General features: G+C 42.3%; 1 protein-coding gene across 1 annotated transcript in view; it reads right to left on the bottom strand.

Moving 5' to 3' along the window:
* Positions 1 to 209: 209 nt before the first annotated feature.
* Positions 210 to 27,253, bottom strand: part of fgf22 (fibroblast growth factor 22) — a 37,740-nt gene continuing 10,696 nt past the window's right edge. The window contains exons 2-3 of the mRNA XM_033620818.2: positions 5,550 to 5,653; positions 210 to 3,364 (exon numbers count right to left, since the gene is read on the bottom strand). Coding sequence (XP_033476709.2) covers positions 3,170 to 3,364; positions 5,550 to 5,653 — 299 coding nt within the window. The 3' untranslated portion in view covers positions 210 to 3,169. The remainder of the gene's footprint in view (positions 3,365 to 5,549; positions 5,654 to 27,253) is intronic.

Below are 27,253 nucleotides of genomic sequence, written 5' to 3'. Positions count from 1 at the left end.
CACATCAACGCCTCTCCTGCTGTGAGTTTTGTCATGATTATGATGAGGAGGGGGATTATGTTGGAGAGCTCTGATGGAGATGTTAGCAACACTTAACAATCAGTGCCACGCACGAGACAAGATTAAAATGCTGTCTTTGCACTTCATACTTTTTCAGACTAGATTCTAAAAAGGCTTGCTAGCGTAAGGGAGTGAGCCATGACTCATGATTCATCCACATTTTTTATTGAAGTTTACCAAACTCAGCATGGACCAAGGCACTCGAATGATTTCACTTTGCTGAAATCAATCTAAAGACTTTGTTCTGAGACGTTGGCCTTATATACAACCTACTATTACTGGCCTATATAGCTGACAGCTGTTTATGATAAGTGGATCACAATTGTACCGATATCCAGTAGTAATACCATACAAAATGAGCTGAATATGGACTTGAATACGATTACTTTTTTCCCTTCTTCTTTTTTTAACAGTATGACTACAATCCAACACAAGAAGTTGACAATAACAATAAACATCAACTTCAAACAGTTAAAGAGTACAAAATGTTTTAAATATATTAAATGTTCTATTAGCAACAGCCTTTTTGAGAAAATGTTAGCTAGACTTAACAGAGAGGCAGTATGTAATAACCATTTACTACTGTGTACAAAATTAATGAAGTTGTCACTATGTGACATCTGCGTTACCTATGGCTGCTATAATGCATTAAATGACTCAAAATGTATATTATTATTTCACGACTGAATTAAGGACCAAGAATCAGAGACTAGAGACACAATGCATTTTTTTCTGATACTGATTCCTAATCTATTAGCTGTGGGTTGAATGAGAGAAGCAGTCCGACAGAAGCATGCACAAACATGTAAAAGGTCATCCAGCATATTATCCCAGTAGTTAGCTTAGTTTCTGTTGTGTTCTTATCATACGTAGACATATACAGACAGAACAGTACATTTATCAATGTGTTTGAGTCAGCAGAGATTTTATCTCCTCTGTGCAGTTCAGGTGCAGATCAGTGTCTCTTCTTATCCAGTAGTGTCAGTACGGTATATCCCAAGCAACAGTCAGGGTTTTGGATTTGCAGCAGGGCCATAGCCAGGATTTTAGAAATACTCGGGTCACAGGTCCAAATCCCCCCTTTTATTAGTTATTTGTCATGTTGTTTTTGAATGATATGAACCCTCACCACTTTACTCCACATTATATAAAATCTGTTGTTGAGTTGTTTTGTTTAGGCCTACTGTTGGTCTAGTCCAGGGGTAGGCAACCTGCTCTGGAGCCACATGTGGCTCTTTAGCCCCTCTCCAGTGGCGCCCTGTGGCTTTGACAAAAAAATGGAAATGAATAATAGTTATTTTTTCGACATTTTGATTTTATATGCCAGTGTTGTAGGCTCAAAGAAATTCTTACATTTTCCAATAGTAAAAAATATGAAGCCTATATACCAAATAAAGACAACTAAAATGTATGTAGTCCAGTTGAAACTTTGCCGAACCTCAATAGCAGTAGCTAGTCTTGAGACTTCCTAGCTGGTTAGCTATGGATGCCAAATCCAAAAAAAGTAAAAGTCTCGGAATAAAGTAGAGACTTTAGTAGTGCATGGACAGATTTGTTTGCTTTCACTGCCAGCTCTGCAAAGTTAAAGTACCAAGTAATTATAGATAGAGCCCTGCAGAGCGGCCACATTATGGTAAAACATGAAAGAATGCTCATTTAGTTCTATTAGTATAGGCTAATTTGGACTTAATAGGCTGTTTTACCTTCATTAAAAGTGTCAAATATGTTTTGCGCCTCCACACAGAGGTTTGTTTTTTGTTTTTTAAATATTTTTGTCAAAAATGGCTCCTGTGATAGTAAAGGTTGCCGACACCTGGTCTAGTCATATTTAGCCTTACAAAAAAATAGCATGTGAAACTTTTCACTATCACATTTCATGTATGAAATGTCTAAAAAACGATTTTTTTTCACCATGATTTTGCGTGAACAAAAACAATCACTTCCGAGCAGGCAACTGGTAATTGATTTATTAAATAGTGGAGATGTATAAAATCCACAAACTTGTTTATTCATGTTGTCTTTTTTTTAACCCTATCTATAAGGTTTAAATATATATTGTTTAACATGGTGGTCCAACCTATCTGACATTTCTGCTGTGCTTGTTTTATGTTTTGTGTTGCTTTTTTTTTTTTTAAATCAGTGTAAGTAAATACTATGTTTGGAATATTTTCACCGCTTTAACCTTACACACTAATTGATCGAGGCAGTGGAGAGTGGCAACTCCAGTGTTTTGCAAGGTAAAATTACTGTTTTTGTCAGTGGAGTCTAGTGACTTTACAGCTTCAGTTCCCAGAATAGGCTGTCTGACAGCAAGGTAAAGCAGTGAAAATATTCTAAATATAATGTACACTTAAACTAAAATTGATTACTTTAGGTGGACCTTTTTTTAGGTAACTAAAAACTAACCAATTGAGGCAGCGCTTGCTCAGCACAGTTTCATTTTATGTATGTGATGTGGGTGTGTTTTCCTACCCGGAAGTCATTACAAACAAACATGGTGATTTGGTCTATATGTAAATTCAGTGAAATACTGGGGACCCCAACCACCTAAAAGTCAACCAGAAATACAGAGAACATCAGCATCCTCAGTCGGAGCTGTGGCCCTGGCTTGTAGTTATTTCAAAGTTGCTTATTTTTGTTTTAATAGTGAAACTTGAAAATATAATTTTTGCTGTACCTGATGCTTTCGTTCATATTTAGCTGAGCATCAAAAAAAAAAAAAGGCTAAATAACAAACCAGTGAGCCGTATTTTGTTGTTTCTTAGCCTTGCTGTCCCTTTTCAGCCCTCTTATAGCCTCTTAAATTCACCCAAACATTGCTTTACATGCAGTTCAGACACACAGACAGATACTGTGGCCAGACAGATGCCTGGAGTATAATTCTACTGTATATTTACTGTATTATTGAACATCATTAGAAAATGGAGAAAATAACTTAAAAGTACATATTATACTAACTCTACAAATGTTACAACCCTCAACAAATGTACATTTATGTGACAGGAGGATGGAGTAATAAAAATAAAGATTGCTGTCATGGCTAGATCAACACTAGTGCGAGGAGGCAGGTGAGCCGGCCAGTCGCCGGTCAGAGTTCAGGCTTGGGCAGCTAGGAGGGCAGCATGGGCAGGAAATGAGTAGACGGGTGTCTTCGACGAGCCTTGTGGCCTCGCCGTGGCTTTCCCCGCCCATTCAGCGAAACAAACATCTGCCTGCCACCGTGCTTCCAACGGAGGGAGGCGTACGTGTTGTAGCCGTTCTCCTCAATGCGCTCCTTGAACTTGCAGCTCGGGTTGTACTTCACCTGCGATCACAGGGAGGAAGACAGAGACGTTAAAGAGGTTATAACAGATGAGTGAATAGCAAACAGCTGACTGCTATTCCTGCTGTGCTATGCTAGGCCAGCTTCCAAGTGCACAAAGGTTAATATCTGTTGTTGCAGTAAAAGACCTGCCTGGTGTTTGTAGCTGATAGAGTTCTGCATCAAGTATTAAGCTGGTTTGTCTTTTTAATGCTACAGTAGAAGCAGAATCAAAGGGCTGGTTCACCCAAACTGAAAAAAAAACCAACATAATTTTGTGTCTAGCCAAACAAACAGTTTTGAGGTTTCGAGATGTCCACCTCTGAAACTTTTTTCCCATCAACCCATACAGTTTGCGTCGGTGGAATTTTGTTTGTGCTGCTCAAAGCATTGAAGAATTTAAACCCAAAAGCAGCATGTCTTTCCAGAAACAATGTTCTGGTTACTCGCAATAATCCACAGTTAAGTTTTCATTGGGACTGACCTCTGAAAACTGATCACTGACTGAAACTGATCACAATGAGGTCTGTGATATATCCTGAGTAACCAGGACATTGTTACTGGAATAAAATGTTGCTATTTTTGAATTACATTCTTTAACGGTTTCAGCAGCAGACACAAATTCAAAACCTCAAAAGAGATCAGAATACCACAAATTAAACCTAAAATATTGAGAACATTTAGGGTGAACAATGCTCTTTAAGGTCCAGTGTGTATGAGTCAGGGGGATATATTGGCAGAAGTGGAATATGATATGACAAGTACATTTCTTTAATGTATAATCACCTGAAAATAAGAATTGTATTTTTGTAACCTTAGAATGAGTCATTTATATCTGCAAAGGGAGCAGGTCCTCGTTTATGGAGATTGTCATTTGCACCACCATGTTTCTACAGTAGCCCAGAATGGACAAACCAAACACTGGCTGGAGATAGAGCAAACATGAAGTTAACAGAGGTTAACAGGAGCCAGACTCAGACATGACAAACAGCTTTGGAGAAATACTGATTTTTAACCTGAAACTGTTTTCTTCAGTGTTTTACTGGTTTTATTCTGGCCTGTTTGTTTTTGAGAGGAGGAGGAGACCTTTGCGAATAAATTGGCTCCCAGGAAAAACTCTCAGAACTATGAACACTGAAGGAATTCTAACCAGGAGAAGTTTCAGCTCATTGCAGTCTGCAATCCTCACTGCTAGATGCCACTAAATCCCCCTAAATGTTACACACTACTAGCGAAAATTGATAAAATATTGAGAATAATTTGAGTGAACAAAACCCATAGTATTCTCAAAATAAAGTTATTAATGAAAAATACCTTTTTAATCAACAATTGATGTGAAAATCATTGTTTCTCCTTTCTGATCCAAGTCTTCTTTTAAGTAACGGGCCTTTTTTACAGGTATACTGATCTGTGAAGGTAACCCAACAGCCACTTTTTCCATGGGTGGTTACCACCTCTTATCAGGCAGTCACAGAGTCTTGAAAGATATTGTAGTGACAAGAGATTCTGCTGCATTCCCTTTTCCAGATCCTTATCTGCCATAATGAGGCCCTGTCTGTGATAGCATCAGGATAGTATGAGACTGCCATGATTCACCTGCCTTTTTTCTCATTATGTGGGGTTTCAGACCTGGGTCTTCAGATCTGTTTATGTCTTATTTACTACGGTAAAGGCACTTCTCTTATCACTGCTGCTGACTGATTGCTTGTCCCTGATTTCTCCGTTTCCAAGATGTGAATACATGAGCTAGACACCACACACCTCAGGTCTGATGTGTGGCTGATTTTAACAAAGAGAGGTGATTACTTTTGAAAGCTTGCTGTGGGAAACAACAATTGGCAGATGGCACGCGAAGACCTTTAAAGGAGCCCAGCTGGCTCTTTGTCACTGCTGGTTGGGTGTCTCTTCTCTGCTATTTATTTTGACAGTGGAACAAGCCAACTCAAGCTGCAGGTATCATCAGCCGTGGGCCCAGGTGTACAGCCATGATTGATTGTAACACTCTGAACTTTCTCTGGACTTCCCGGCAGAAGATTCCCTTCTCTTCAGCAGAATCAAACATGTTTGGGTAGGCACTCATTTGGGACCCCTATACACATATACCTCCCCTACCCTCGCCACCCTCCTCCCCTTTCACAGCCCTCCCATCTTGACCTCCAGAAACAATGTTGCCAGGTTGTATACGCACCGATCCAAAGAGCGTGCCTTTCTTGGACATAGCTAAGTACAGCCCGGTGCTGACAGATTTGATGGCAACAACTCCCACACTGACAGATCGGATTTCCATCAGGCCTGGAAAATAAAAGAGGGAACAAGAGTCTGGGTTAGAAACATCTAGCTTTGGGAGTTTCCCCATCAAAAAGCCACTCTATCATTAGCGATTAGGATACCAGACAGCCATATGCTCCGGGGAGAGGGAGTCCAAGAGGAGAGAAAAAGAGACACACATACACAGGACATGCACAATGGCCCGAGAGAGCTCCCTTTGTGTGAAGACAAGTCAAGCTTAGCATTTCTAACATCATTTTAAGGTTTGATCATATCAGAAAAGGCAGAAAATTAACATTATTTTCTCATAGAAGCTTAATTGAGCAACTTTACCAATGCACACCTATGGACCACATCCTGAACTACATAAAATTTGTCATACACACTTCTGTAGCACACACATACATGCTGTCTGAGTATGCTTCCATTCAAACCTCCTGACTCCAGATGTGACACTCCATCCTTATGATGCCCAGTGTTGTTTACTGAGGGACACAAAACCAGTGTCTGCGGGCCACTTAAGCAGCCACTCCAACTCACTTCACCCCATGAAAAAGCTGGCAAGCTTGTGGGCTAATTGTTTCCTCTGGGCACTGATTGCAAACAAGTCCCATGTGGTTCACTCTTGATCTGGTTTTTGTCTGCACACAAAAATAAAGGCACACACCCATTGTCATGGCTACGACGAGGAGATGTTTGGGAGATGACCTGAGGGCTTACCGCAGGGTTCTGAATAGCAGCTAATTGCTAGAGATGAAGCTCTCTTCTGGATGATATTTTTCTGGCTTTATTCACCCACTTACACCTTCAAAAGCGCCCTGATGTGGCCCTGCTATCTGATCAGAGCACGGAATCATCTTTTAACACCCCTGAAAACCAAGTCTGTGCAGAGAAAACATGTTGCTGCTCAAGGGCTAGGCACTGCAGTATATTTGTGAAAAGGGGATTGTTGGCTTTGGATAGATGCTGTAAACATAGCACCAGATCAAGGTGCTGACGGACAGGGTGATCCAAAGCTGGTAGGAAACGCAAGTCATAAAAGCAGCAGTGGGCCACTGGCCACCCAACTGACCAACCCCCAGCTGCTTTGGTACAACCGCAAGTCTTGTGCAGGGCAGTGACTGAGCAGTCTCACTGGTCTAACCCATCCAGCAATGAAAAATAAACGCTCACATCAGGGGTTTTGCAGGTGCTACCCCCCTTTCTACTTATTTATTTGTGCAAATTCAGATTTTGTTTGGAAAGAAGAGTAAAGCTGAACTTGGCACAAAGGCTTGACTTAATATGTTGTTGCATGAAATAATGAGTTATGTATTTGTTTTAGAACTTTAAAGGGTACGTTCACATTTTTTCCAAGTCTGTCTTAATACACAAGTCCTCTGAATTAAATGGCAAAATAAGTTGTTTGTCCATCCTGATTTTATTACCCTTATTGGCGAGATGACATCATTTGAGTGTACCTGCCAGAAGCATCTGTTCTCTGTTTCATAGTTTACGTTTGGTTAGGTTTAAGCACAACAATGACTTGGTTAACTTTAGGGAAAGTTCATGGTTTGTTTTAAAATGAGTACTTGGGTAAGGTTATAGAAACATTGTGGTTTAGGCTTAAATTACTACTTTGCTAAGCTTATGGATGCTTCGGCTTCATGGCCACAATAGTAAACACCTGGTTAAACTGTTCCCTTCCAGACATGTTTCAACGTGTGTAGAAATACTAATTGATTAATTAACATTTTGTTTGAGATGGTTTTACCATATACAAAGAAAAAAGAAAATTATCCCTGTTTGAGAAGTTCTGGATCTGGCCTCTGCCTACGCTGTTCCATTCACTTTCTGCTTTCTCCAGTGCTAAAACAAAGTGTGGAGATAAGTCTGACTATGTGAGGCTAGTGCTAGGTTGACTGGTGGAAGAGCAGTGTGCATCAAGATGGCTAACATTAGCTAGTGGCTAACATTAGGAGTCTGCTGTGCACCAAAATCAGCAGTTAGCAGTCGATCATAATCGTTGGTGGAGTTAGCATCTTTCATTTGTTGATGTTGTGTTTTAGCTTGTTAGCTTGTAACTGGCAGTGGCTGACACAGTGTTACTGTCTGTGAAACACACAATAGTATCTGCTAAGGCAATTGGTACAGTAAATTTCCAGCACAGAGCTTTCATTTTAAAGTGCCATTTCCTGCTGTAGAGAGAGTGAATAATGGACAGCTACTCAACAGAGACAGAAAACTAGCTTCATGACGTTGCCAAACACAAGTATAACTCTCTCTGTGTGGACCTTGAACTAATGACTATGGAGAAATCTGGAACACGTGGCGGGACCAGTTGGGAACCACTGTGCTAAGGTGTTACAGTGTGTTCACATAGGTGTAGTTTACACCCAAAAACTAAACACTCTATCATTTGCTGTCAAAACTGACACCATGCTAATGCGAACTATTACTCTCTGTACTGACAAATCCGCTCTGTGCTGGCAGTTGCCGGTGTTGTGTCGAACTCTTTTCCCCCACCAATATGTTTGCCATATCTAGTCTAGCTTGCCCAGTGTACATTTGAATCTTGGATTTTAGGTAAATACACAGTAATGGTAGCCTGGAAATCCAGACCCAAATCTAGAAAGATTTAGGGTCTGGCCATGAATAATGAAAATGGCCCAACTTGAGGGGTGGCACCAAGCATGCATTTGTAAATATCACTGCACGCAATTGGATAACACTACGACCAATCAGAACAATACACGGGATGACGTATACGCTTAGTTTCCAGCGGAGCTAACTGGTAGATTAGACTCTTGCCTTAACCGGTCGGCAAAACAGCAAAAACGTCCTTCTTGCAAAGGAAAGATTCGAGCACCGTCTTCTGTTCCTCTTTTAGAGAAAAAGCCAAGTCTAACTCGTTCATTGTAGCGGCCAAAGCCGTTTCAAACAACTGGTGTTCATCCGTAGCCATCTTGCAATGTTTACTCACTGATTCCGGACTTCGTCGTCGCAGCGCTGTCGTCATCTGTTTAGCTCGCCTCTGGTCCGCCTATATTGGATACACCGATGTGATTGATGCAGCTCGGTTTCATGGGCATAGGTAATGAGCATCATTACTGATTGCCAGAGTGACTCGCTGAGCAAATTCAAATTGCGCTCTCGCGAGAACTCTGGATTTCCAGGGTACAGTAATGGCCCCCTTCAGTGAAAACACCTCGATTGCGACGAACTTAAGGCTTGGGAACGATTGTGGCCTTGCTTAGAAAAAACAACACTGACTGTCGGTTGTAAATCTGATGTTTTGTTGACTATTTCAACCATGCAAACCGTCTCCCTATGCTGACTGTTTTACTCTAATGTAACACCTGACTTCCTCCTTTGCTCCCTCTTCATTACTACAGCTGCTGGAGGTCTTTGTCACTTGATAGCAAACAGATGTTTTGAGGCTCACACTGAAACAACTGGTGGTGTTGTTCTTGGGTCTCTAGCAGGGCTGCTCCCGACTAAGAATTTTCCTAGTCAACCAATAGTCGTTACTCAGGGCCATTAGTCGACTAGTTGCCCGCATGTTTACGACATTAATGTAATTGTTAAATTGTACATTTTGGGCGGGGCAACACAGTGATTTGAGTTTAAGGTTAAGTGACTTCTGTCTGACTGCCGAGCATGGCCACTTCCTGTGTCTGTCCTTTCAAATTAAATTTTGTTTTTTTTTCTCTTTGACCAAGTGACTGATGAAATCTTGCCGACTAATGACCTTTCTGGTCGACTAATGTTTGGTCGACTGTTAGGGGGCAGCCCTAGTGTCTAATACAGAACTCAGATGCTCATATGTGCATTGAAAGTGCTTTTGGTTTTCTGTATTTGTACCTCTCATTACTACTATGTAGTTAAGAGATCCCCTTCTGAAGTAATCTGATGCAAAGAGATGGGGAAAAAAACTCTTTACAGCCAGCATGGACAGGAACAATAATTACAGCGACACAAACAGTTTCCATTTGGGGCATGTGAGTATTCATAACAGTCTTGAAAATGCGACTGCAAACAAAGGTGCTACTAACCGCTCTCTACAGCTTAGCTGCTAATATTATCAGACCACTGGTTTCAAAGAGCACATCTGAAGAGCTCCACAACTTAAAAACACACATCTGCTGGTCCCATCACTCTAAACACAACTATCTCAAACTTTTTTCTTTTTTTTTTTTCAGCTCTGAACATCCCCAGTCGTGCTTACCAAGTGAGGTCATCTACTTTATGCACAAAGAAGTACAGAGAGTAAAGAGGAGGAAAGAAAAGACGAGGAAGGTAAACAAACACAAACTCCTGTTGAGTGTCTTTCTTCTCTGACAGGACCGTGTAAATGAAGCCCTCTCTCCGCTCGCCGCAGCTGCAGGGAAGGGAGGGGAATGCCTCAGTTGAGTCCATCCAGGTACCAGCCCAGCTGCACCCCCATCATTCCTGCGCTGCCTCTGATCCTCCGAGGAAACATTAACACTTTGATGGCAGCCTCCTCTTTACGAGCTGTGTTTACAAACACCGGGTGTGCTACGGTGGCACCTGGAGCGTGCAAGGGACTCATAAGCAATTAGCTGAGGCCCGGCTGGTGATTGGAGTGCTGCAAGGATTTATGGGGGATTAGTCCAGGCCAATGAAAACCGCTGGTGCCTGAAAGTGGTGCCAGCAGTCATTGCCATTATTTGCTGGTTTGAGTTCCAGGCACAGTAGGTGTGTTGGATGGATGTTTGTCACATCTGAGACATTGCAAAGAGTTGGCCGTGAATAGTTAAGTCAGGTTTTAAGTGTTTAAAAAAAAGTCTTGAACAAATCGCAGTTTAGAATAGTCTACTAGCTAATATCTGTATTGATAGGTAAGTTTGTGTTAGCAATAATTTTGCAAAGCTTTTCAGCAAAAACAAGACTGTAGCACATTAAATATTGTTCAGTCTCTTTTCGAGTCTCATAGGTACCCTACATGTCATTTCATTCATACATGCTGCTGTAGCAGCCAGCAGACACAAAAGATCTGAGGACATGAAATGGGGATTTCACATTGTCTCGAGGAATCACTCGGGCTCTGGACGCTTGACCACACATCTATAAAGACCAGTTAGATCCATATAACTCACAGTCCCCCCTTTGAAAAGTCACTCCATTGTGCTGGAAGCCTGAGAAATCAGAGCGAGGTATTCCAAGCTATTAGAGGGTTTTCCTAACTGCTGAAATCCAAAGGTCACTTTACTGGAGGGAAAGGCTGTGTGCTGAGTTTAGCCTCTGGACTTTGCTGTGATATAGATGTTTTCTAGAAGTATATATTTTTGACTGAAACTTACGTTATTATAAAAGGGTTTTAAAAATATAGTCCACCGATTTGATTGATGGCAGCTCTTTAGAAATGCTAAAATGATTTATCTGGATTTTTTGTAGCCCCCTGCAAACCAACGTAAATTTTGGTTGTATCTCACATTTTAAGTGCATTATGGGGGTAATCCTCTCTTTAATAATCCTTTTTTGTAACATATGGCCTGGTGTAAATTCAAAGAATTGTAATCTACACAAGGGGACAGGAATATTTAGCTTGCTCATATAAAATGATCTTATTCTAGTATAATGTTTGACTATGTTTAGAGAAAATTAAAGTTTTTAAAATTGTGAATAATGTTCATTCAAGAACTGTTTCAAATCTTTAACAAAATCACAATTGAAAAGGAGAGAGAGTAACAATTGAGACAAATTAATTCTTTGTTCCTGAGTTGCATTGGAAACTGAGGGTCACTCCCGCTCCATGTTCTGCTGAGCAAGTATCAACTGATGGCCCTATTGAGCTCAAGAAAAAGGTACTTTTGGCTTCCCACTTGCAATTGGCAAGATCTCTTAACCTTTGACATGTTTTGGCTGGGACTGTCAATAAGCTCAAGCTGCCATTACAAGCAAATCCTGCACTATACATGTCTAGTCAACTGTGGACTTGCCATTTATTTCTTCTCTATGGGATTTTTAAAAGCATAGAAAAAAGTCTTTTACCCAGTCTTTTTTTGTTTACTCTTTCTTTTCTTTCCGTCCCCCATTTTTTGGACGTTAGCCCAACGTCAGATCATTCAAGCCTTTTCTGACTTTGAAAAAAAAAAGGCAGAAAGGAAAGAGAGAGACACTCTCACGGGGTTCCCTTTTGTCAGACTCATGGTATGGGGGAGGAGGAGGGAGTGAGTACAGGGTGAAGGTGCTGGTTATAAGATGGGGGTTTCGGTGGTGGGGGCAGGCGCTTCCAATGGCTGCTCCCCCAAATAAGTCTTTGTTACTCACCTGAGAGGTGAAGAGCTAGACAAGATCTTATTAATGACCAAGCGTTTTGAATGGGGCTCTACAAAGTGTGGCAAAATGGTTCCTTTCATCGCAAATTTAAAGCAGAAAAGAGTGAAAGACTGAGCAAAGAGAGAGTGAGAAAAAGAGATTTTTCTGCTCCTTTCCTCCTGTCTTCTTTTTGTTCCTTTTCCCAGGTCTTTAATTTCTTGGGTTGCCCCCTTGAGCAGCCCTCCATGGCTCAGTGCTCGACCAGAGCAGAGCCTGGGAATCTTGGAGTTCCCGCTGTGCTCCTGCTCTTGATTGACATACCTTTTCAATTATTTCACAGTTTGCTTGCTTTTTAAACGAAGAGGGCCCTGTTGTTTTTTTCCTTCTGCCCTCCTTTTCAAAACACAAGCTTTTCATGTCGGGTCTGGGCTGCCGGGCCTAATGGCTGTGACCAGCACCTTTGATCTGCCATGACCCCCTCGAAGGGTCTGGTACTGGGCGAAGCAGCCGCCTGTGTGTATCAGCACAGACAAAGGCTGCATCACTCACTATTGCTTTAAACACCTTGAGAGATTACCATGAGAACAGGCGCTCTAGTGGAGGCCATCACAGGTGCTGTGATATGGAAACTTGGACATTAACCCTTGAATGTACAGTACAGTACCAACCAATGACTAGCAAGGACTTATGGAGAACCTGCATACAATTTATGTTTTCACCAAAAAAACAAACTCAGGTATATTCTAGTATATTTACGCATCTTTGGCTCATGGACACCACTGCACAGTTTTCACTGGTTTTTGAGAAACTATTGACAACATATACTCCACTGACAAAAAATTAAACAGAAGCTACACTCACTACGGGCTTTAAATGCAAGCCAACCTGTAATCCACTTGGTGTGTTTTCTGATATAGATTACAGTTAGAAACATCAGTCAAAATGTTGTTTTCAGTGTTGCTTGCACTGATGCAGAATTTCAGAAATGTTTGAGACGATCTGACAATCACACCAAATTAACGCAGTGATTGTCTGGAGGTGTGGATGCTGGCAAGATTTGAACTTCTCTCTTTCGGCGTTTTCTCACATGAACTCAGGAAAATGTCCAGAGATTAGGTCCGTACATTGTCCAGAGTTTGCACGTCACACGTGTAGCACACAACATGAGATTATCTGTGTTGCATGCGTTCTCACCTACTGGAAATACTCAGTTTGGTTGAGGCAAGGGATGGTGCATGGGCTGAGCGTGCAGGAGGCAGAACAAGACACGGATTACAATGCTGTCACGTAGCCAGTTGGCCATAAACAACGGTGTCTTGCCGTTCCTTGAATTTGTCTGGGGATTTTGGCTTTTGCCCTCACCGACAGAAGTCATCTCTCCATTTAAACATTTCGTTTCTGTCTTTGTTTAAATTACCTGTCTTCTTCACCCTTGGATGTTTATTTTCTTCTGGTTTTGAGCTGCATGATAGAAACATCACCAATATGCCCACTTGCTCACTACGAATTTTCGGACAGTGAACCCCTATATTCACACATGAGCTCAACCAAACATTACACAGACTTTGTGTTGTGATTACAGTGATGTGAAAGTGAAACAGAGTTCTTGGGCAGAGATTCTGTGGCAGTGGGGTGCAGTCAGAAGGAGGCTGTGATGGCAGGGTTTTCCCCACTTTCCCCACTAAGTTTTGCCTGTAGATGTGGTCAGACGACACATCGTACAACCCAGTTTATTTATAGCACACAGAGGCTTTTAGGTATATACAAAACAACCAAGATATTAAAGGGATGCTTCAACCATAAATTGATATTTTGTACATCCGTTACTGAACCCATGAGTAATTAAGTTGAATTTGTGAATAAGGCTATGCCTCCACAGTGAACGAAGAATCCAAAAACAAACAAAATTCTGTTTACAAACTCCCACACTACTCACGTACCGTATAATCAAAGCCTCATTAATCCAGTCATATGCTCAGTACTTCCCAAACACGTCACCTCACTATTTAAAAACTACATCAACAGTCTCACGTGCATTTGAACTGCTCAGTAGAATGCACTCACAGAGTTCAATCGCACACGCTTGCCCAGGTGAGCTACTTGTATGTGGAAGTGTTTTAAATAGTGAGGTTTTAGCCCAAATGTGTGTAGGAAGTACTGAACATACGACTGGATTAATGAGACTTTGATTATATTGCACGAGTTGGGTGAGAGTTTGTAAACAAATTGGTTAGCATTGTCGCCTTACAGCAAGAGGATTTCTGGTTCGAACCTGGGGTGGAGGGTTCAGGTCTCACGGTGAGGGATCCCCTCTGCATGGAGCTTGCATGTTCTTCCTGTGTCAGCGTGGTTTTTCTCTGCGTACTCCAGCTTCTTCTTACAGTCCAAAGACATGCAGGTTGGCCATAGGTGTGAATGCGAGTGTGAATAGTTGTGTGTTTCATGTGTCAAGCCTGCCTCTTGCCTAGTGTCAGCTGGGATAGACTTCAGCACTGCCGCAACCCCCACCAGGATAAGCTGTTACGGACAATGAATGAATGCATGTTCCTAATACGACCCCCTTTTACCTTAATTCATCAAGTATTTTCTCTGTTTTTGGATTCTGCGTTCACTGTGGAGGCGTGTGGGTAAAACACAGTTTTCTTTACAAAGTCAGCATAACACAGGGTGAGTAATTGATCTTAAACATAATCTTAATCAAAATCTTAAACATGAATTTAGACCACATATAAAAAGTGGCTCAGAAAATGGTTCCATTGTGATTTTTTTCTGAATGTGGTGCCATTAAGAAGTGATGTGTTTCACTTGATAGGAAAAGAAAATCTGATGTGAGATAGGTTTACCTGCAGTCTGAAAGGCAGCCAAAGAAAAACAAGCATACATGCACGCTTGCCCTTTAATTTAATAGTCCATAAAGCGTAATCATGACTTTTGATTTGGGGCAGAAGCCACTGTTTATGCCCTGACAATATAATGTTGAGCCACAATAACTTTGATCACGGCCCTTGTGGTGACAGATCAAATCCAAAGCAAGTGGTGTGTCAGCAGAAAAATAACAGCTTCTGTGTCAGTGGGTCAGAGGCCATGCGGAGAGCAGAATCAGTGCTCTGCTTTCACTTTTAAACATGCTCTGTCTGAGAAATATGCTTAACAAATGTATACACATAATGAAATATCAACATAACATATGTTTCAGTCAATAACTACATATCTGTGTTACCTTCCTAATTCTTGGTGTGAGTGGAAGAAAAATCCAGACACTTTATAATGATTGGTAGCTGATGAAGAAATGTCTTGTCAGGAGACTCGTATACTGAGAGGCTGATGGTTACTTATACACAGTCATCAATACACTGATACATCTACTTTGTGGCATATGATACTGGATCAGTGATGATCTCATTGCAGTGAGTGGCTGATAGGAAAGCTGATCTTCAATTTGCTGTGGGATATGACAGTGCTGCTGAGGCAGAGAGATGATTTACAGGAAACGCAGTGTGCTGGACTGAAATAGTTTGCAATTTGAATTTTATTGTGTATTTTACTCTTTCACAAAGACGATGATTAAGTCTCATGATTTTTAAGGCCTTACACCAAACAACTTTTCAAGTGATTTCACCGTCGCAGACAAATTTTGATGATATGAATATTGATAAAATATGGTGATGCCGAATTGACAAGAATGCTGTAGACATATGATGATTTTTGTCTTGTTATTCTTGAGTTATGTCTTTTTGCGGACATGTAAGGGATTGTTAATGCGTCATTTTTCCTAAAGAGAGTCTGCTGTAATGTGTTCCACCAGGAGCAGGATGGGAAATAACCTTCAAAAGGAATATAGGTGTAGTCTTGTAAAGAGTGATCCTATAAGATCCCCTGTTTTTGTAACATCTGATAGTGTGTGACCAAAAGCTGACATTGTCTTAAGATGTGAGATGGTCTCAGACTTAAGTATTTTCAAAGAAGTTGGAGATGTATCACAACACACAGATGCACAACATATATACGAAAAACACTCAAACTGAGTCAAAGACAAGAGTAAACATGATCCTCCTTGTGGACCAAGACTTCAGTGGCTGACTGAGTCTCCCCTGGTAAAGTATACTTTATCAACCAAACTTTTGACCCCTGGGATAAATCCACCATGTGCAGACAGCCCTTGATTAGACGTTGGTGTGGAATTCCCTAAATGGCTATTTCCAGTGCTGAGGGGGTCGGTATGAGTTTAACCCATTCAGATTCCATGTCTATTCCAATGGCCATAATGTTTCCGTCTGATTACTGTCATCAGACTCTGCCCAAGTGCACAAACTTATTTGATGAGTTTTCTGTAAGCCAATCATGGTGTTCTACATCATCTAAAGTGGACTGCAGTAGAGCCACGCCCCCTTTTCTAACAATCGTAAGTACTCTATCATAGGCAACTGGACTTGATTGCGTCTCTTGAAGACGTTTTGCATCTCATCCAAGAAGCTTCCTCAGTTCTTAATGACAGGTATGAAGTTGCAGGCTTTAAACCCTGTGTGGGTGGGAACCCTTGCAGAGTCGTAGGGGTCACATGTGAGCGCTTAGTTTCAGAGTCGTCAAGGTCACAATGTGAGTCGTTGACCCACCTGGCCACCATGTGAGTTGTGAGTATATGTAGGATAACCATGATTATTGCTGGCCCTCATGGGTCCCCACCTGGTGGCTGTGGCCAAGAAAGCCCACCCCCTCCTTTATGGGCAACCCTGACCAAGTTGCATTTCCTCTCCTGCAGCCACACACAGCAGCCAGCCTTCAACATTAGGCTTGTTTGAGATGAGACAGGCCTGCGCAGATTCAATCACCAGCGGTGGCCGGTTAGATTTGTGCCTGACTTCATCCCAACTTTCTCCGACGTCATACAAAAGTAGACAGAAACAACCTCGTGGGATCGAGGTGGCCGCAGTGGCAGCTCATTTAAAATGGGGGTTCAACCATGAACCTAAATTACAGATCGCCTTTATTGCATTTATATAGAGTACTGTGTCATAATTTAACAGTTGGAGACTGCAAACAAACTGATATATGGGCATGATAACATTTATAATAAATAAGCATCAGATCTAACAGGATGTGAGCGTTTGTGTGACTTCCCGTACAGACTGAAGGCTGTTGGATACTGTCGGGGAAACTCAGCGGCTTGTTGTCACCGCCTCCTGCTGCAGCCGCCTGCTCTCGCCCACTTTCTTGGCGAGGCGCAGTTTATCTCAAACGACTTGACTTGGGTCCTCACCGGGATGATGTCACTGTAAAGGACATCTCTAACTTGGTGGTCAGCTGCCAGTTTTTATGCAAACCTGTATTCCAAAACATCAACAGTGATGCTGAACAGAGACTTGGTGTTTTGAGTGCAACAGACTAATGAATATAGGGACTTTTGCCCACACCCCAACGAGCGATGTCAGAGCAGGTGTTTTACATCTGCTTTTAAAGGCCAGACTACCTGCTTTGACTGATTGGAGTGCCACGATGATTTTCTGCCCTGTATCTTAAACAGCATTATAAATTAGGTCTTCTTTGATCCCCATTTTCAGTTTTAATACAGCTTCTAGGATGTTTCAGGCCCATCTGAAACATTCTGGGTAAGGCCAGGGGATTATACTTTATGCTCTTTACTCTGAAGTTTACTCTGAGGAAGGTTAGACTTTATTATTTTGGTTAAAGTTGAGGGTTTGCTCAGGATTTCCCTTTCATTAATGTAAAAACACCCTGGCTGAGTCACTGTCCATAATGTTTCACACACATAGTGATGAAATTATGACATTTATTTTTGTTTGAATAAGTGTGATCAGGCTCAAAATACATATGATGCAATGCTGTTACTGGTTTTAATTGAGCAACCAGTTCTGGACAGCAATATAAAAATTTACAGTCTCTTTAAAAGGAGCTCTGACGGCCACTCTGAGAGCTCTACTGTTCCAGCAGAGATTCGTATTTTGGTGTGTGTGTGTGTGTATATATGTGTGTCTCACGTGCAATTTCATGTGTGTTTGTGAGCGGCCCTCTGTTGCAGAGCAGAGCAGCTGTCGGGCAACAGGCAGCTTCTCCCTCCCTCACGACAAACTGTACCTGTCTTTCTCTCCTTCCTCCTGTCTCCCATCTGCCAGCTAGCCTTTCACTGCCCGTCTGTCCCTCACTTCTCCTCTGTCGGACTCGCACCTCTTAGGTCTCTCTGTCTCAGTCTGGTTCTCTCCCTGCCTGGGTCACCCCTCTTCTCCCTCCCTCCCTACCAGCCTGTCTGCAGCGGGTCTCCGGACATGCATCATACCTATTAACTCTCACAGGACTGGGATGATTTATTCATCCCTTACCGACAGCTATGAGATATGTCTGCCACGAGCTGAGCCGGGCTGGACTGGTCGCACACAAATACGCAAAATATCCAGTCTGCAGTTACAAATATCAAATTTTCGTCACTTTTTTTGCAATAAAAGCAAGATTAAAACAACCTACGAAGGATAAAAACAAGAAATGAAATGAACTGAACAGCCCTCGCTCTCATCACCCACCACGTTTGTCAAAGCAGCACATTCAAGCCAACATGCCAAGTAATTCAGTACCTCAAATGAGCTCAGACTGTCTGGAGGTCTGAACAGTGTTTCTCTTGCCTAATTTAGCTCTGAATTCCTGGACAGTTAGGGATCCTTCAACTCGACTCATATTTGATCAAACAGAATTTATAAAGCACATAATTAAAGTAACAGCAAAGGAAATAAGAAACAGGATTATTTTTGCACCTTTCTTTTTTCTGCACACACTTGAACTTTTGCAGATCTAAACACACTGTCACTCTCTAATTCACTCTGTACACACGGTGTGCATGTGTGCTGACATTTAAATATGACTGCGTACAATCAATGTCCTCTATACCTTGAGGAAGTAGGACGCAGGAAAGGCTGTTCTGCATGTGTTGTGTATTTTTGTGAGTGAAGTCCCTCGCACGCGGCCCGCCCTGTCAAGGAAACAAGGACGATGGATAGAAAAGACAGGAAGAAAGGAGAGAAAAGACTGGCAGAGGGCTGGTCTTCCCTGCCCACATATCACTTGCTGTTCCTGCATTCCATTAAAATCTCTGGGGGGACAAGATGAGACTGATAAGATTATTTTCCTCCTGTCTTTTTAATCTCAGTCCATATTCAGTGGCCAGTGCCTTTTGTTCAGCGGTGGTTTTATTATTATCATCGTTATCCTTATTATCATTAGTTTTGCTATTAAAAGAATACTTCCCCCGCAAAATGACTATTTGAATAGCAATAGCCTGTGTTACCTTGGATTCAGGAAGAAAACATTTTTCTCGCGTGCCTCCTCAGAAAAAAAGGCGAATATTCTTCATAAATTGAAGTCATTGGGGACCACATTTACCAAAAGCAAAACTTCATCAAAACATCCGTTAACAAACAATCACAACTTGTGCAGTAAAATCCAAGTCTCATTTATCCAGTGGAGTGCTTTAGTGCTGCCCCCTATGTGACTGAATGTTAGTCAACCAGAAAGGTCATTAGTCGGCAAGATTTCATTTGGTCGCTTAACAAACAAATGTGAAACTATTAGGAGCTGTGCCTTGTCAAAATAAATTGAAACCTATATGATTGGACCATGTGGGAATTTAATTTGAAAGGACAGACACAGGAAGTGGCCACGTTCAGCAGTCAGACAGGAGTCAGGTTAATTTCCAGGGCTGGTACCTGTGGTTATTCCACAGGCTAGTTAATAATATGTCGGGCAGGAAATCTAAAGTGTGGGATCATTTTGAGAAGGTGAAAGACGAACCCAAGGTGATATGTAAACTCTGCAGGCAAACATTGCAGGGTCATTAACAGGCGGCTCGCTCAGTGTGTGACGTGCACTTGTAGATAAAATATAGGCCTATATTAATGAAGGTTCATTAGTACGGTTTTGTATTTCTCTGTTATGTGGCACAGTGTTAACAATGTTACTCATACTATTCTTTCTCACACCTTCAACTCAAACCATTGTGTTGCCCCGCCCAAAATATACACTTTAATAATTACATTACTATTGTAAACATGCAGGCGACTAGTCGACTAATGGCCATAAATGATGACTAGTGGTAGACTAGGAAAATTCTTAGCCGGGTGCAGCCCAAGTATGCTTAGTACCTTGCAAACACATGTATGTTCGCTTAAATATTACAATATGAAATACTTCCACCTATGAGTGGCATGTGCGTTAAGCTTGTGCATTCAGCCGTCAGGCTTGGACAGGCCATTGGGCAATTCTGGCACATGCCAGATGGGCTAGCCAACCTTGTGTGCCGCATGGCCACCACCAACAATGCTGTATAACAAAATTGCTGCCTGCAGTCCACTTGATGTTGGAAAAGCCTTTCTGATTAGGGATCACACGGTCCTTAGACTGTCAGCAGAGTACCTATACTGTAAGGTATGCGCAGTGGTACCAGCCATCATCACCTTCCCTCACACCTTCAAGTGAATCGGTCCATCATGTGATGTCAGAGGTCAAGAAGAAAATAAATAAGATTAAGACAGAGTGGAGTAAGTTGAATGAAAATACAACCTAGAAGAATAAAGGAGCTAAAAAACAATACGTTGAACAGTAAAGGTCAGAGACAAAAGGAAAAAAGTACTTGAGGCTGATGCTCCAAAGTGTTTCTAATATTAGCAGCAGTTATAACTATAAAAAATACTCTGTTTGTGGCACCAAGTAAAGCGGAGGAAAGAGTAGCAATGGCTACTGTGGGCAACGATGGGGCTGGTCTCAAGGAAAATTGCCAGACAATCATTTTGTTCCCAGTCTGATCCTGTTGGCCATGCATGAGACTGCCTGCACAGATGTGTTTGGAATTTGTAATGTTTTAGCGAAAATGCTTGTGTTTGGGAAGTACTGAGCAAACAACTGGATAAATGAGACTTGGATTATACTACACAAATTGAGAGTTTGTAAAGGATGCTTAGATATAGTTTAGCTGTTTAACGCTGTCGTTGTTTACTTCAATTTATGGAGAATGTTCACCTTCTTTTGGATACTCACTATGGAGGCATGAGAGAAAAACAAAATTTTTCTCAGAAATTCAAGGTAACATGCAGTAATTGTTATACAAATGGTCATTTTTTGGATCAAGTATTCCTTTAACTGGCATGTAGTAATGATTTCAGAAAATCTGTGCCGTTCACCAATTTTTCGTGCAGGTTGCTGTCGGAAGGAACGTCTTCCATTCTAACACCTGACAGTTGTCAGATGACGTCTCGTCATGGAAAAAGCTTTGCCTTAACTTCAAGTCAAACCATTCCGTCTTTATTTCTGCTCCTCTTGCAATCTGCAATACAAGGGATATCAATCTTTTCTGATATTGAATGAGCAAATGTCATGAAGCAGTACCTTAGCACAAATTACAAAAGGAAATCTGGAAACAATTTGAAGTGCACTCTCTCAGAGTTGTGTGCAGGCTGGTCTTCGGCCAGTTCCCCCCGCCTGCCAGACTGAGCCACTGAGGGAGGTGTAAAGCAGAGACAATCTTCTTCTCTACAAGCCGAGCCCGGGTTTTTTTCAGCCTGTGAACAAGCCACATGGTGGTGATCTGCTGAAAGCTGACTCCCGCACTCCCTCGGCCCCAGCCCCGGCCGCAAGGGGTGACATTCTCTCACACACAATCCAGAGGCCGGTCCTCTTTCAGGACTCGCACTCGGCCCTGTTACCCCCACCCTTTCATACGGTGCTGCTGGGAGAAGTACTCCAGGGATTAGCCCAGCCAGGTCTTTCAAAGGCCATTAGAGCAAATTACAGGTATCCTGTTACCAGTGCGCTGGGACAGGCCAGGTGAGGGGCGCAGAGGCCAGGCGGGAGAGCAGGGGTCAGCTTGGGACAAAAAGACAAGGCCACCCTGGGCCCCACTCTATCGGAGTGTCTCCCTGGCTCCACAAACTGGTAGGCCTGCATCTATGAATGGCTCACTTGATGGGACCTCAGAGACATTGTCTCACCACCGTAACTTTAGCCTTTTTTTCTCAGTACCCCTCCACCCACCCCCACGACTCACTCTCCCCACCCTGGTTTTCTCGTCTTTCGATTGATGTGGGCACGGTTTTGCCCAGATAACTGATCACACAAAACAGCTATAAAACATGAGCAAAATTCAATAAAATACGACACAGGGCTGTTTCATATCGACCGTGGTATTGAGAGAATGACCTGCTGCAGACACTCAGTTATGTCGTCTCATGGCTACGCTATCAATATGTGCCACATAAAAAACTCTGCCTTGGGCCAAAGATTTGAATTACATTAACCATTTTTATTTAAAACCTAAATTTAAATTGTAATGGCAACCACACAACCATTAATGTGTGTTCTGTCAATGTATCAGTATGGTGCAGGCATCATGAGACTGATGCTGCTGATAATGCTGTGGAGATGGCCATAGGGAGTTCCGCATCCTGCCATTTTCTCTACTCACACACGCTCTCGCCCGCACACACATGCCTCTTGGCCACTTGCGCCGGCCGCACTCACACAAATACACACACGCATGCCTCACCCAATCCCGACTGGTGGATGACAATCTAGTGGAGGAGTTGCGGAAGTGTTTCATTAGCCAATTACCGCTGGTAGATAAAGCCCGCGTTCCCACAGTCCACCAGGCCGGGGGTCAAATGTGACCAATTACCCTCCATCTCCTCACAGGACAGATTAGGCTGTCTGATTTATCCCCAGACGGACTGACCTAGTACTCCAGAATCACCACCCACGTCTGGATATATCTGTGTATGTGTGCAGAGAGGCGGCTGTGTGTCTTTGAGCAGTTTCAACACACACACACACACACACACACACACGCACGCACACGCACATACACACTTCCCATCATCTAACAGTGATTAGTGTATCTGCATGTCCTGTCAACATGCACCCCATGGTAGTTATACCACTGAACACTAACTTCCTCGGACATGCTAAGCTGTGATTGTATGTAATGAAACATCAGTCAGTTCATTAGGGACCTCCAGGATGCTGAATCAGAGGGGAAAAGACCCTCCGCTGATCAAACCCCAAATTTACAAGCACAGTGGGGGCAAGCCAGCCAGAAAAGGTAACACTAGAGGACAACCTGAGGGATTGGGCGGGCGGTGGGGTGTAGGGCTGGTGTAGTGAGGCTGAGGGATAGCAGAGGTGAAAAAGGTTAACGAAGCCCACGGTTTGCTCGTCTGCGTCTGTGTGGTACTGAGGGGCCGCTGTCTTACCGACCAAGAGGCCTTTTCTTTAATCAAGGAGGGCAAACTGCCTCCAAATCATGCATCACATCCGTAACAAGCGAACAGCAGGCTATCAAAGGCTTCACAGATAGTTACGAACAGATCTGCCCGCCGAGAGCTTTGTGACTCACGGCTCCTGCAGTTTCCTGCGCTTTGGTACCTTGGGAGGGGCAGCTGGGGATGGCGGGATCCACATTAGACTGAGGTCATTCTCCTGTGCCACTAAATTGCAGTAGGCTGGTGTCTTCCATCTGTGGCTGGTTTGGTTGGCCGTCCAGACCAGACTCAGCCACCCTGAGTGGAAACATAATCAGGACCAAACAAAGGCCTTGTTTACAGTTTCCTATCTTCATCTTCTCTGGTAGTTATTGAAGAGCATCTGCATCTGAGCCAAACCAGCATTCCCTGACAGTTTTAACCACAGTGAATCTGTGTCTACACTGGCAAATACTCTTATACTTTTAGATTAAATTAGAGTAAGCCCAGTGAGCCACTTGTAGTGCCTTCCTCTCAAGCACAATGGGCTCAGATATCTCTTAGGTGATGATTTTGCAGGCTGACTAACTGAATTTGTCAAACTACCTAGTTGCCAGAAGAAAATGTTGGCATTATATGTTTCAAACCATGAATACATTACAGTTGCATGTTTCATATGTATCATATCAATTTTTCTAAAGTGACGTAATATATGAGTTGACTGCAGACCACTTCAGATGACCAATCAAGACCAACAGACGACAAAACTGGTTGTGTGTTTGCGAGTCGTTGCTGTGTTTCCAACAAATGTTTTGGCTCCAAACTTGACGATAAGCGTCTGTTTTTGCCGAGACATCGCTGCTTTTCCTGCTGTGATTGACTTAACCACATGGGTTGTTAAAATGTAATGTTTCAACATATTTGCTACATAATGACATGGAAATGTAACGTATCAGTGGTTTTCGGAAATGCTCAGTGCCACCATTTTTTCTGGTGGTTGTGTTGTGTTGAAATATTCACTCATGTTGCATTCATAACATACAAAGTTATCGTGAGTAAATGTAAATGTAAATGTAGTAAATGTATTTAAACCTGAATTTTGTGGATATTGAGAAATATTGTCAATGCACATCACTTTTAAGGCCCAGACAGACAGAGCACATTGTAGCAGCCCTGGGCGGCTTTTGTAATTGTTTTTAATGAGAGTTTTACTCACTGGTTTTGCGTTGCTGAGTGTCTCACATTTTTCTGCTCTATGCGCCTTGTGTTTTTGCAGGAGTGCCCTAAATGCCCTGAATCCAAAAAAAAAAAAAAAAAAAAGTGCCCAATTTCATTAGCATTTCAGCCTATTGTCTAGTTGGATTAATTCAAAGGTGGGCCTTGTGTGGTGGCAATTGACAGCAAGTTATAGCGTACATGGATTGTGTGAAGCTTATGTTAGCTCACTCTCAGTGTTGCCCTAGGTAAGCTGCAAGACGTAGGTAAGCTGTCCCCAACTCTAAAGTAAGCTTTGAACTGACCATCATCCAGGTGAAGCTCCTGGACCAGCCGGTAGTATTCCCTGTGATTTTTCCTCTTTCTGGGGGTCTCATATACCCACAGGGGATCATGTCATATTTCACTTTGGCCTGAGACTTTTTAATCATAACGTGTGCATTACTAATTGGAGGTGTGATGATTGGGAAAAAGTTGGCATGTAGGAGGCTGGGCAGGTCTAATAAACTATCCAGTCGCATTATAGAAAATGTAGGATGCTGTGATTTTGGAGCTTGACCCAAACTTGGGACCAAAATTAGATATTTCGGCCTGTGCCGCTTCAAATCTGACCATTCCTCGTTGAATCTGTCTCTTGTGACTCCCTCCCTGCATGTTTTCTGTTATTCTCAGAACTTTGTCTACCATGTTAGCTCCATCTTTCCTGGACGCCATTAAACAAACAGAATACAGGGGGTTTTTTTGTCAGTAGTTCTGTATTCAGCAGCAGTCTGAAAACCCACTGAATCTGAGTTGGAGAATACTGCCGACTAAAAGTGTGTGCATGTGCAGCTCAGGTGTGCAGCAAGGTTCCAGTGAATGAGCACCAGGACACAGAATATTCTCTGTGGCCTGAGCCTGCCCCATATTTACATTATTAAAATGAGATGGGCGTACAGGGAGGTGACAGAAGGCACAAGAGTGAAATCAGGGCCCTGTCAGAGCTGTCACTTGCTCCACTGGCCAAAGGGCCCTGACCCCAATCCTATCCACTGCAGGGGAGGAGAGGGGGAAATGGAGACAGCAGGAGAAAGAGAGGGATGGTGATAGGTAAAAAGGGGCAGACAGACACAAAGAAAGAATCAAGGTGAAAGATATGTGTATAGGAAAAAATATATGAAGAGAAATGGGTACAGAGAGGCAGGAGGTTCACATCAAACCAGCTTCTACCTGTGCCAAGATGAGATGAAAAGCTGGTGTTTAACATGCACTTGAATATTTCTCTGCAGGAAAACACTTTATAGCTGCAACCTTTTGTTCTTGAGTCACTCAGAAATAGATGAAAAGGGGGGTAATTTTATAGATGAATGTTATGATAGTACACCCAATTTGTCATGCTCTGAGAAACTAAATACGCAAGATGAAATTTGTAGTAATGATTCAGCAAGACAGACGCTGCGTTCAAGGACAAAGATCCATACAGGAGTGGCCTGATGTGTGATGTGGACTGTACTGTCCTGCTTCAGCTTTATCACTGCAATCCTCTGTGCCACCCTCTGTGTTCTAATGAGGAACACGGCCTTCCAGACGGGAAGAACACCCGTGTGCACACAAGCTTGCACATTACGGCTTGCGCACAAACACACACACACACACACACACACACGCTTCTGAATTGAGTGCAAGGTAAGGTCTGGTTCGTATTAGCCATTAGGGAGAGGAAACACACATCTTTTTCAGTTTAGGGTCCACTTCATGCTCCCACAATGGCACAAGTATAAACACAGGCACATGCTCTCTAAAAAGTACACACACATTCAAAAGAGTCCTGACACGATACTCACATCCTGCTCGTGGTCGTTTAGCGAAATGGCCTTAGAGATAAAAAGCAGGTACGGCTGAATGTGTGTAATGCGGTTCAGAGAAGACGCTTTATAGTCTCAACCTGTTGGTCTGCGCAGACCTGCGTCCGAGCAGCTGTTTTTAGCCTTCCACATTTGCATTAATTATTCTACTTTCAGGAAATGTATTCGCAAGTTATTCAGTCCAGACAGAGACTTCCCCTGAATGTGGATGGTCTATCTTCAGATATGCACTATCTGTACTCCACTTCATGGACTGCAACAAATTGCAAACTAAATTTACTATAGTCTCACATTGGGGCTTTAAGAGTGAAGTTCACGGAATTGCTATATGATCTTAACACTTAAAGCTGCAAATCCTTGGCACATATATTCTATATAAAAGCCGTCACAGTCATTCATCATTTAAGCTCACAACCTCTTCAGTCTGATTTCCACATTCATGATCTTGTTCTGTCTGGTTAACTTTTTTTAGCCAAGTGAGCAGCATGGCTTTGCTACAGACTGAAATATCTAAAAAAAAAAAAAAAAAATCTTTTGCATGGATAGTCATCACAGTTTGTACAGAAATGTATGGTCCCTGGAGGAGCAATCTTAATGATTTTAGTGATCCCCTGACTTTTCCAACCCAACTGCCAGAATAAATGTTGGCATTGTACGTTTCTGCAAACCACAGACAGGGGCTTAAATATAGACAGTGCAGGGAGTACAGTTGCACTGGGTCCCGTGGGGTGGAGGGCCCTGTGAAGGAGAGGGGGCCCTTGATTCAGATTGGTACCTTGAATAAAAACCCGCATTCAAAGAGGATTGATTAAAAAAAAAAGGATGGTCCTAAATTAAAAACAGTACCATTTGCTGTATATGTCCTCAAAAAGGCAAACCAATCTACATCATGATTTACTTTTTCATTTTTATTTATTTGAAATAGTAGCTATCCAATACGAAATTTTATGCTTTTTCTATATAAGCTATAAAATCTATAAATAAACCATAAAAACTATTCAATTAAATGATTCATTTCTTACTTTCTTTGATATTTTTGTCAGATATGCAGTGATGATTGCCAGGTAATATTA

The sequence above is a fragment of the Epinephelus lanceolatus genome, chromosome 6 (genome assembly GCF_041903045.1).
Source record: "Epinephelus lanceolatus isolate andai-2023 chromosome 6, ASM4190304v1, whole genome shotgun sequence".
NCBI classification, from domain to species: domain Eukaryota; kingdom Metazoa; phylum Chordata; class Actinopteri; order Perciformes; family Serranidae; genus Epinephelus; species Epinephelus lanceolatus.
Note: the sequence above shows the minus strand (reverse complement) of the source record. Positions and strands in the feature narration are given on the sequence as shown.